The 12,404-nt window shown below is 45.8% G+C and overlaps 2 protein-coding genes across 2 annotated transcripts; one reads left to right on the forward strand and one right to left on the reverse strand.

Annotated features, from left to right (window-relative positions):
- The first annotated feature begins 328 nt into the window (after positions 1 to 328).
- Positions 329 to 5,171, forward strand: LOC121374829. Its single transcript, XM_041501941.1, has 2 exons — positions 329 to 4,064; positions 4,099 to 5,171. Exons 1-2 carry the CDS (start codon positions 329 to 331, stop codon positions 5,169 to 5,171), a joined length of 4,809 nt encoding a protein of 1,602 aa, XP_041357875.1.
- Positions 5,172 to 9,094: 3,923 nt separating this feature from the next.
- On the reverse strand, positions 9,095 to 10,396 carry LOC121374830 (uncharacterized protein F54H12.2-like). Its single transcript, XM_041501942.1, has one exon. It carries the CDS (start codon positions 10,394 to 10,396, stop codon positions 9,095 to 9,097), a length of 1,302 nt encoding a protein of 433 aa, XP_041357876.1.
- Positions 10,397 to 12,404: the final 2,008 nt, after the last annotated feature.

Below are 12,404 nucleotides of genomic sequence, written 5' to 3' on the forward strand. Positions count from 1 at the left end.
TAAATATTAACCTTGTGATCGGAAATTTCTAAGGAATTGCTCGTCACACAAATAAACATGTATATCTGACAGATATCTGTATTTACACTATCGCATGAACGTAATATATAATGTACTATTTTATGCGAAACACTAGGTCTGATGTATGACAAAACCTTTGACCTAATCTAAAAACGTATCTCTGCACACTACGAGCCAGTAGGGGTGCCAATGGGTTATTTTTAAATGTTACAAAAATAATTCCTGGGGTCTTTGCTCAATAATGCCCCTCAATATTGACCTAAAAGTACCCCCCTCTCCCATAGGCCTGTATTTTGTATTTTTTTAGATGGATCGCTTTGTCATCAACGCCACGGTGGATTCTTTCACGAGCAGCGACGACTTGCTTGCCTGGGCTAAGCAATATGGGCTGGAAAACGACGAATACGTGAATTTAAAACTCATAGAGCTACTATGTCAGGAAATTAAACAATCTGAAGAAGCCGCTGCGATGGAGATGGAACAATCAGAAGAAGCCACTGCGTTGGAGACTCCCCCTGTCCCCGAGGTCGAAGACTTATGGTCTCCCTTAACACCTGAGGAATACGAGGAATTGATCAAACTGTGTGACGAACACTGGAATCCATCCTATGACGAACTGGCAAGGATTTGTATTGACGACGGGGAATGGCAACCAGAAGAAGAACCTATGGTTACCTCTGAAGAAGCCGACGACGTTAAACAGGGAAAAGGTCTGCCATGTTCGTTTTGTAATGCCACGTTCAGAAGAATGCCCGATCTATTGAAGCATAGACTACAGTGTGCACAGAGACCATCGTCGCCACCACTACCATCTACATCGTCAGAGCCGCCATTGAAACGCCAGCGTACCATCAATCAAGTGGGAGGGATCGGTCCTGTTGCTGCTGCTACCGCTCCAGTAACCACTGAAACACCATCTACTCCCTACGCGTTTACAAAGAAAGGTACGAGGACGCACAAGAAAACATCGGCAGTCGACACGACCTACGACATAAAGTTTGACGAGCAGTGGAAAGGGAAAAAACTCAAAGATTTACACCACGATTTGTATGGCATGTTTGAAGACGTTCTCAAAGAAGCCACCATCGATCTACAAGACAGCGACCTTGGACGTGTGATCGTCCATCACGATGCCCTGAATTCACCGATCGTCGTACCCCTACAACCGCTATCCGAACTGAATGCTGACGTCATCTTGGGACACATCGAGAAAGTACTCCAGAGCAACGAAGATTTACCACTGGACACATCTTTCAGCATTCAAGTCGGTACCATACAAATCCCGAGAGGCGGAAGATCAGCCACCAACCTAACTGTTCTGACAGGCCCAAACAACTCGGTGCACATAAAGCAGTCATTGGTGGAAATCGTGAATGACGACGATTTGTGCATGTCCCGTGCTATCGGTGTTGCCTGGGCCAAACTGAACTGCATCTCGAGCAAAGATTGGCAAGACCTCGTGGGTGGTCCTTACCCCAAGACACCGCTCATCGACTTGATCATACATCACAAGAAATGCCCTCAATCATTCTACATTAATCTGAGAAACAAAACTCGCCGAGAGCAGAAGACGTTGGCTCTGAAACTGTGTGCACTGGCAGGAGTACCCACCAATCGTCCATGCAGTTTGAATGACATTCCTGCCTTTGAACAAGTCTTGGGATGCCAAATCCTTGTGATCAGTGCCGAACTGGGTAACAAATTCCTGAGAGTGGGTGACCAGACGTCACAGGCACCCAGACTCTTTCTATATTTTGTGGAGCAGCCAACACCCCATTTTCACGCCATTGTGAAGATCACTGGATTTTTTTCGGCGTCCTACTTTTGTCAACATTGTTTGAAACCATACAACGACAAGACACATCATTCCTGTTCTTTGACCTGCATCGTGTGTCATAGCCAGAACTGTCCCGAAACCGAAGTCCAGATGTCGTGTCGTCACTGTCACGTGACCTGTCGATCGCCGGAATGCTTTCAACGTCACAAGCAACAAAAGCAAGACAACAAAGGACGCACCATCCCCTCCAAGTGTGAGAGTTTTTGGAAATGTACCATCTGCAAAAAGATGCTCGACAGAAGCGAGAGGGATCCTAAACTCCACACCTGCGGGGAATGGAAATGTCCTTGCTGTAACAACTATGTGGACCAAGGTCATCTTTGCTACCAGCCTCCAAAAGAAATCAACGAGGTCCACACAAAATTCATTTTTTACGACTTCGAATGCCGCCAGGATGAATTACTTCAATGCCAGGAAGGTTACCTGCCTAGTGGAGTCTGCCTAACCTGTGCAGGAGACAACTGTAGTCATCAGTCTCGGTGTCAACATTGCCAGCAATCGTGGTGTGGCAAACAACAACACGTGCCAAACTACCTGGTGGCACAGACGGCCTGTGAAGTGTGCAAACACGAACCAGTCACAGAAACATCCAAATGTCATGCATGCGGGTCAAGGTGTCCATGCTGTAACAAACGAGACAAGAAGAAGAATTACCTGAAGGAACCATGTGAGCAGACCTGTGGATTTCGACAAGTCATCTTTCAGGGTGATGGAGCCCACATTCGGTTTTGCCAGTGGCTGTTCCAAGACGACCACAAAGATGTCACGGCTATCGCCCATAATAACAAGGCCTACGATGCCTACTTTCTTCTGGAATACATGATTGACCAGTCGATGTATCCACAAAAAATCATTTACAATGGATCAAAAATCATGTACCTGCAAGTGGAGAGAGGACTTAACATCAGGATTATTGACAGCTTGAATTTTCTCCCCATGAAACTGGCTGCTTTTCCCAAGGCATTTGGTTTGACGGAACTGAAGAAGGGATACTTTCCCCATTATTTTAACACCCTAGGAAACCAGAATTATCGTGGACCGTTTCCCGAACCTAACATGTATGGTGCCAATTACATGGGATCCAAGGAGAGATCAACATTTCTTAAGTGGTATGCTGAACAACAGGGAATGTTCGACTTTCAGAAAGAGATGAGGGAATACTGTGTCTCTGACGTCGCTGTTCTCAGAGAAGCCTGCTTAAAATTTCAAGCTCTGATGCTGGAAGCCACTGGTGAAAAACAGATCGACCTCGATACCAAAGCGGTCACCTACATCAATGGCATCGATCCGTTTGCCCAGTACATCACCATTGCCTCGGTATGTATGGGCATCTTTCAGAGCAAATTTCTCAAGAAACATCAGCATGTCAAACTTACAGACACCCAGGAAATCACAGACTGGATGACGGTCAATGAGGATGGATCCATCAAGGTGAAACCTGATTTATGGCTGACGGAAGAAGAGTTGAGAGATCGTGGGATGACCATCGTCGAGTCTGAAACTGTACCCAGTCCTATAGCTCAAGTGCCAAGTGAGGGGTACATCCAAAAAGATCAGTTCAGCAGAGTGTCCATCCAGTGGTTGGAATGGGTTCAACACCGAAATCAGAACAAGTACCAGATCCAGCATGCACTCAATGGAGGGGAACATCAGGTACCAGGAACTCATTACCGACTGGATGGTTTCTGTGCTAAGACGAACACGGCCTTTGAGTTCCATGGCTGCTTGTGGCACGGCTGTCGACACTGTTTCCCACACGAGCGTTCTAACACCATCCATCCTAGAACCAGTCAATCCATTGAAGAACTGTATGCCCTAACCTGTAGAAAGAGAGAAGAACTGAAACTGAAAGGATACAAAGTCATCGAAATCTGGGAACACGAGTTTAACCATCTTCAGAAATCCAACCCAGAGCTGAAGCAGTTTGTGAACTCTTTGGATCTTCAAGACCGGTTAAATCCCAGAGATTCATTCTTTGGAGGAAGAACGAATGCCAGCACGTTACACTATAAAGTCAAAGAAGGGGAAGAAGTCAAGTACGTGGATTTCACATCTCTGTATCCGTGGGTCAACAAATATTGCCAGTATCCCGTAGGACATCCTGAAATCATACACAAGGATTTCAAGCCACTGGATCAATACTTTGGAATCGCCAAGGTGAAAGTTGCCCCTCCTAGAAAACTCTACCATCCTGTTCTGCCTTACCGTTCCAATGGAAAACTCAAATTTCCTTTGTGCAGAACCTGTTCGGATCAGGAACTACAAACACCATGCCATCATTCGGATGAAGAGAGGAACATCACTGGAACCTGGTGCATACCAGAAATTCTTAAAGCCATGGAAAAGGGGTACCAAGTCATCACAGTGTACGAGGTCTACCACTGGCCTGAAACAACCCAGTACAAATCCAACGACACGTGACGGTGGTCTCTTTGCCGAGTACATCAACACCTTTCTCAAGCTAAAACAAGAAGCCAGTGGATGGCCCGAATGGTGTTTGACAGATGAAGATAAAGACCAATACATCAGGCAATACAGAGACAAAGAGGGCGTACAGCTGGATAAAGATAAAATCACAAAGAATCCGGGACTTCGTTCACTGGCCAAGCTGTGTCTGAACAGTTTCTGGGGGAAGTATGGTCAACGTCTGAACATGAAACAGTCTGCCTTCATCCACGAAAGCAATGCAGACGTTTTCTTCCAGATGTTGGCAGATCCCACCAAAGAAGTTATCGATTTCCACGTGTTGACAGAAACCATTTTGCAGCTCGAATACCAACACAAATCCACCTTCATCCCAGAAGATTTAAAAACCAACGTTTTTCTGGCGACCTTTACCACTTCCTGGGCGAGATTGAAGTTATACAGTGTGTTGGAACAGCTGGACGAAAATGTGTTGTACTACGACACGGACTCGGTCATTTTCGTGGCAAGGCCTGGAGACTATCAGCCCCCTCTGGGAGATTATCTTGGTGAATTGACTGACGAATTGGATGGTCAGTTCATCACCGAATTTGTCAGTGGAGGTCCCAAAAATTATGGCTACAGAACCAATAAAGGCTCAGAAGTGTGCAAGGTGCGAGGTTTTTCCTTAAACTATGCCAATGCACAGCTCATCAACTTTGAAGCTATCCGCGAGATAGTTTTGTCACCCACCAGAGATGCTACCCTGACCGTGACGAACCCATCCAAAATTTCAAGAGAAAAAAGGAAGAGAAAAATTTACAACAAAGTGGAAGAGAAAAGGTACAAGATAGTGTACACCAAGCGTGTCATTCAAGACAATTTGGACACTCTTCCTTATGGCTATTAAGGTTGAATCATCAAATTCGGTATGAAACATCAAACTTGGTATTTTTCCTCCATTTCAAATTATGTAACATCAAACTTGGTATTTATCTCCCAAAATCAAACTTGGTATTAGTCTCCACACGGTAACTTTTTTTTTATCGGACTTTGTTTGAGTGCAGTTCAAATTCACTTTTGTATTTTTTTTAAATAGTCCGATACATTTGTGATTTATGGAGTCAATACTCCGTTATTTTAGGCCAGCAATTCAAAATTTGTGTAGAAGTAATCTAAATTCTCCATGCATTATCCCACTCTCCACTCACCTCTTGGACACAAACAAGTTGTGTTTAAGGGGGAAGCTGCAAATTAATGTTTTGGATTAAAAATTTTTTACAGGTATAGTTCATCAAACTTGTTCCTCAAATCAAACTCGGTATGAAACATCAAACTTGGTATATTCCCTCCACTACATCTCCATAAAAACATCAAATTTGGTATATCTTGTTTGAATCTCTCCGACCTCCAAAAACATCAAAGGGACTTGGTATATCTTGGCCTTGAATCTCTCCGGACAAAACGTGGTAACATCAGGGCCAACAGGGGCCACATAGGCATCAACTCAGGGCCATATCAGGCAATCTCAGGGAAATCCACTCATAGGATAATTTAGGGCACACGTCAGGGCCACGTCAGGGCCACTCAGGGCCACTAGGGCCACTCAGGGCCACACAGGGCCACACAGGGCCACAAGGGCCACATCAGGGCCACACAGGGCCACACAGGGCCACGTCAGGGCCACACAGGGCCACGTCAGGGCCACACAGGGGCCACACCAGGGCCACACAGGGCCACAGGGCCACACAGGGCCACACAGGGCCACTCAGGGCCACAGGGCCACACAGGGCCACACAGGGCCACACCAGGGCCACACAGGGCCACACAGGGCCACACAGGGCCACGTCAGGGCCACACAGGGCACACAGGGCCACACAGGGCCACACAGGGCCACACAGGGCCACATCAGGGCCACACAGGGCCACATCAGGGCCACACACAGGGCCACACAGGGCCACAGGGCAGGGGCCACACAGGGCCACATCAGGGCCACAGGGCCACACAGGGCCACACAGGGCCACAGGGCCACTCAGGCCACATCAGGGCCACACAGGGCCACAGGGCCAGGGCCACACAGGGCCACACAGGGCCACACAGGGCCACACAGGGCCACACAGGGCCACAGGGCAGGGCCACCACACAGGGCCACACAGGGCCACACACACAGGGCCACACAGGGCCACACAGGGCCACATCAGGGCCACACAGGGCCACAGGGCCACACAGGGCCACACAGGGCCACATCAGGGCCACACAGGGCCACACAGGGCCACACAGGGCCACACAGGGCCACACAGGGCCACACAGGGCCACGTCAGGGCCACACAGGGCCACACAGGGCCACACAGGGCCACACAGGGCCACACAGGGCCACACAGGGCCACACAGGGCCACACAGGGGCCACACAGGGCCACACTCAGGGCCACTCAGGGCCACACCACACAGGGCCACACCAGGGCCACGTCAGGGCCACACAGGGCCACAGGGCCACACCAGGGCCACGTCCAGGGCCACCACGTCAGGGCCACTCTATAAAAATAGTTGTGATGATTTGCAAAGTAGTTTAGTTTAATAGATACATTTGTCGCTATGGGTCGTGTCAGAAAAGATTGTCCCGTTCCTGGATGTCAGGCCAAGAATTTGTTGAGACTTCCTAACCATCTGTCTCAAGTACACAATTTGGAAAACAGAGTATCATGGTTGACAAAAGAGACATTCGAAGCAGTGAAACCCACGTTACCCAAGAGTGCCATTTCGTGGAGTCCCGAAGCAGTGGTGGATCCCACACGTCCTTGGTGGGAAACACAGAGTTTGACACCATTTGAACCTTGCTCGAGTATGTGTGTATCAGGCCCAACGGGTGCTGGAAAGACTCAGTGGGTATACAGACTTCTGAAGAACCTGAATGGCATGTACGTCAAAGACCCTCCAAAGAAAATCATGTATTGCTATGGCGTGTACCAGACACTTTACGACGAAATGGAAAAGACTGTAGCTAACCTAATGTTTCATTCGGGGTTACCCACGCAGACAGAAATAGAAGAATTTGCCGACGGACAACATGGACTTATCATTTTGGATGACTTGATGAATCACGTACTAGAGCACAAAGACATAGAGCTACTGTTTACACAAGGATGTCATCACAGAAGACTGAGTGTCGTATTCATTACCCAAAACCTCTATGGACAGGGAAAGTCTGCCAGAACCATTGCTCTCAACACCTGGTATCTTGTCCTCTTTAAAAATGTGAGAGATACATCACAGATCATGACGCTGGGCCGTCAGTTGTTTCCTGGCCGTGCTGGTGTTTTGGTAGAAGCATACAGGGATGCCATGAAGACCCCTTTTAATTATTTGGTGGTGGACATGTCGCCCCATGGTGATGATAAGCTGAGACTGAGAACTCGGATATTTCCCAATGAAGACTCCATCGTCTACGTCCCGAGAGTATAAATAGCACTGCACTTTTTTAAGCCACGTCAAAATGTCTCAAGTCATCAAGGAGAACCTGATGTTCTTACAGTTCTTGCTGTCTGGCAAATCGACAAAAAAAGTCTGCTGTTGAAACATATAACCAAGGATCAGTTGAAAACCCTGACATTCATCATTGCCAACATATTGCATAGTGACGTTCCACTCTCTAAACAGGCGTTTGAAAAGTTGAAGAAACACAAAAACGTATTACGTGTGTTGGGTGACAAGACCGTTTCTATCAAGAAGAAGAAACAAGTGTTAAGAGCTGGTATCATCGTGCTCGTGCTACAGAGTATAGCACCCTTGTTAAAAACTGCATGATGCAACACGTGGCCAAAAACATTCTGGTGCCTGAAGAAAAATATATACGACTATTAAAAGGACAAGTGATGGATGTCCCACAAGAGGGTCAAGATGGAAAAGGGCAAACACCTCCTACAGTGTACAAACCCGTGGCTGTTGTGAAGACAATGGACCCAAAGAAGATGCTGACCCCAGAGAAATCAATAAAGATGGAAGCAAGCATACAGAAGCGGCCACCAGGAATACCACAACGAAAGAAAAAAAAACAGAACAAAAAACATTTAAATGGAAATCATTGTAAAGTGGAATAAAGGTCTGCTCCTTAACCTTTATATCTACTGATTTGAAACGGGAGCAAATAAATGATTTGAAAAATGTTGTTATGTTGATGTTGTGTTGTAGTAAAAACAGAACACAGTGCCATACCTCCCAACCGTCCATCGATTCGAGCGGGACTTGTGTGGGCTAGCGAAATTTTGGGTTGTTTTTCATTTATTTCTAATTACAATTTCTGGTCTCTCTAGAGACAACTACACATGCAATGGACACACATTGGGTTACACCGAGAGGCCTTAAGGGCAAACACTATAATGTACAATGATTAAAATATGTTAAGGCAAACTGATACACGATAGCTTCGTTGACTATAATATCTGAACAAAAATAATTTTGAATGTCTCTGAGCGACGATCCCGTCGATTTCATAGCAACGTAAAACAAAGCAAAAAGTCCACACGAGTTGCTGTTGGCGTCTTGAAGCACCCTGTCATTGTAATGGGTGCATGTACTGTTTCTTTGCAGAAAGGCTCGAAATTGTCTCTGGTAATATGCTGGAGGCTTTCCAAAACTGTCAAAGAATTCTCCATGGTTAGCACTGTCTAACCATATGGCCACCCAGTGTTGTCCTCTCATCGTCGAGGGTTCTGTGTTGACAATGAATCCTCGTGGAAAACGAGTCAGTCGGTGTTGTGGAAGTTCATCTGCAGCATACACTCTGACATGTCTTGTGACCGGATCGGCGTTCAGAGCACATTCCAACTGTAAAGTGTTCATGGTTCTGCATACAAGACGTTCCTGGCTCCGTCAATTTGAAGCAGAAGGTTGTCTTCCGAGTAGATCAAACAGTTGACCGTTTCTGGCAAGGCTTTTTTAAACTGTAAGTCCAGTCTAAGATTACCCCTTTTTATAAGATCCAGGTATCCGTCCTTCAAGTGGTAAGGTTCCAAGGTGAATTGATAGAGAGCATATCCACTTGAGAAATCCTCTCTAGACACGTCCAGTCCTATGGATTCTCTTCCTTCAAACAGACTGTTGTAGGCCGAGATGTACTGATTATTGCCTACGTGCAGAGGTTGAGCCGGTAAGGATTCTCCATTCACGTACAAGGCAATCGTGTCCAGATCGTACATGGCAAAATTGAATGGATTTTTGGTGTAACTGCCATTCACTGCTTCGGCAGAGACCAGTGCCACCACGACTTTGTTGGGACATTTATTTTGAAACAGGTGATCCCAGGTGAAACTCAGTTGTCCCTTGGGTATAGAGGCCACTTTGATGTCGCTCCTTGTGAAAGGATATTTGGCTTCAGTATCCTGCAGTGTTTTGGCATGGGCCGTGATGATGGCCGTATTGGGTCGCACTTTGCAGATTCTGAGGTATACGTCTTCGATCTTGACTTTGTAATCAGGATTATCTTCTCCTGCCAACAAACTGAAGGAAGGCCTGGTCCGAAACAGTTTGATCTGTAGATTGACGCCATTGATGAGATAACGTTTGATGTCGAAAAAGTCTTCATACAGCGGTCCTTCCATATCCACGGTGTGACTGGTTTCACATAAAGCACCTCTGTTAGCAAGTCCCGAATTGATGCCTGTTATAGGATCTGAGCTGTCTATGTCTTGTGCATCATCTTTGTAGTACAGTTGGGATTGCAGAGACGATTCCTTAGCTGTGGACGTACCATTCAACAACACTTTAAGATAGCTCTTGTATGGATACAGATTGGTCGAGGTAGTGATGAGTTTTCCATTGAGGGTCAGATCCACTTGAGACCACAAACTCTGGAGCCATAGATTGACGGGTCCCACCTTTTCATCTTTGACCAAAATGCTGCCATCGGCTTTGGTAATTTTGGCTTTCACGTGTAGTTTGGTACGTTTCAGGTCGATGTAATCGATGCCTTGTCCATAAACGTTAAACTCCACAGGACTGTTTTCCGTGGTGATCTGGGATGTGGGTCTCGTGTCCTCATAATAGATTTTTTCCACCGAAGTGAATGTACGTGGAAGTTCAAAAATAGATAATTCTTCGGCATGGGCCTCTACTTCAGCTTTATTCATATACGAAGCCATCTTACTTCTTTTTACTAAAGCGATCTGTCTTCTGCTTTTTCTGATTGCTTCTGTTCGTTGTGTCTCCTTTGCGCTTTCTTGGTGAACTGACTGCTTGCTCTGTTGCTTTCCCTTTTATACTTTTCAGAAGACGTTTCTGTTCGGCCTTAGCTTGTTCCACCACTTGCTGCGTTGGGGAGACCATGACAACACTGGGTGCCGGGGGTTTGTTCTGTTCTTCTTTTTCTTTTTTCCACGTGGGGTCGTAGAGTTCTAGGCATCGATCCACACTGTACATGATCTGACTTTGCCCACCACGTTGAATTTCGAAGTGAGGCTGAAGTTTGCCTTGTGCCTGCAGCTTGTAGAAACGGGTCCACTTGTCCACGTTTGGAACATATAGCTTGTATTGGTCTGACATGTTGCTCCTCTGAAGGTTCTATCTCAAATGATGATGGTTTTTGACAGACATCCTATTTATAGAGATCCTGCATATCTCCAGCGGTCCGTGACCACTGACCATACGGTTTTTGCTTTCATCTGATCCAAGTGACTGTCGTCCAAAATGAAGGCTAACAAAGGGGTGTTTTGTTTCAATATACGTTTTCTAGTTCTATTCATGATCAAAGGTGCCCCGAAGATGACTGACTCGTACTTTATCACCTATGTTAAATGTAAACTTCTTTTTGTGGATTGCCTTTTTAGGTTTGATCAGGTACTGAGACAGACGGACCTCTCCTTCGTTCGTTTGGTTGACACTGGCTGGTGTTTGACCTAACATTCGATGCTTGGTGTGGTTATAGCTATAGACGACTTTCTCTAGAACATCCATGTACTTGTAAGTAAAGTTTTTTAACATGTAGCGATAGAGACGCATTTTGATGGTTTTAATGACCCGTTCGGCATAACTTGCTTTGGTTTCATTTAGAGCAAACAGCTGTGTTATGCCATGCGACTTCAGCAATGCTTTGACCTTATGGTTCTTGTATTCTGACCCTGAATCGGACTGAAACAGTTTGGGTTTTCTGGACTCTAATTTCCAGAATTCTGTCAAAGTCTCTACCACGTCGTTCCCCGTTTTCGACTTGAGTGGTAACATCCACAAGTACCTGGAGAACAGATCAATGATCATCATGAGGTATCTCACCCCGTCATTGTATTTAGCCAAACTGACCATATCCATTAGATCGGATTGCCAGTGACTGTCTATCCCTTCCACAACATAGGTATTACGTGGAAACTTTCGCCTCACTTGATTTGTCATGGTATAGGTCTCTTGACCTTTCAACCATGATTTAATACGTGTCAGAGGAATTTTAAATTTACCCTCTGCTTTAACAGCTTGATACAGTTTACTAGGACCTGCATAACTCCCAGGATGTTTTACATCGTAGTAAATAGACTCTAGGTAGCTTTCCCACCGAGACATGGTTCTCAACTGACCTACATGTCACAAAGTCACGCTATTTATAAATAACAGAAGGATACAACACAAAATTTTATCACTAAACAACAAAAATGTAGTACATAAAATATATGACAAAACATACAGTTATGACAAAAACATACATGTGTCTCACACGTGTTTGAAACAGTTAATGTCTCAACACATTATTGTTCTAAGTAAGTCAGGGTCGGGTCAGTAAGACGTTGCACACGGCACAGTAGTCCGTGACGTCATCGAGGTCAAGGCCAGTCTAAGTAGGTCAGGGCCAGTAGGACGAGGTCACGGCACAAGGCCGTGACGTCATCAAGGTCACGGTCACGGAAAGTAGGTCATGAGGCTATACAGGCATGGGTACTACTTACAGGTTTTAAAGCAATTGATGGAACATCCTAGGTAATCTGAATGGCACAACTGTAATACATGATTAGAGCCGTATCTCTGCACAAAGCAGAGTCGAATGGTCATTTGGCAAAACAGTGAATGATTCATTGGATCTCTATCTAGTGCCTCGTCTATAGGCCACTCTCGAGGAAATTATTTTACCCTGTATTAAAAATGAGATTTAATATGTATAACTTAATG

Source organism: Gigantopelta aegis, chromosome 6 (assembly GCF_016097555.1).
Source record: "Gigantopelta aegis isolate Gae_Host chromosome 6, Gae_host_genome, whole genome shotgun sequence".
Lineage (NCBI taxonomy): Eukaryota > Metazoa > Mollusca > Gastropoda > Neomphalida > Peltospiridae > Gigantopelta > Gigantopelta aegis.

What these genes read in the sequence shown, in the direction of transcription:
- LOC121374829 (XM_041501941.1), top strand. Translation starts at nt 329, where the DNA reads ATGGATCGCTTTGTCATCAACGCCACGGTGGATTCTTTCACGAGCAGC. An exon ending in CCATCCTGTTCTGCCTTACC is followed by an intron (nt 4,065 to 4,098) that starts GTTCCAATGGAA and finishes TCCTTTGTGCAG; the next exon opens with AACCTGTTCGGATCAGGAAC.
- LOC121374830 (XM_041501942.1), bottom strand. Translation starts at nt 10,396, where the DNA reads ATGGCTTCGTATATGAATAAAGCTGAAGTAGAGGCCCATGCCGAAGAA.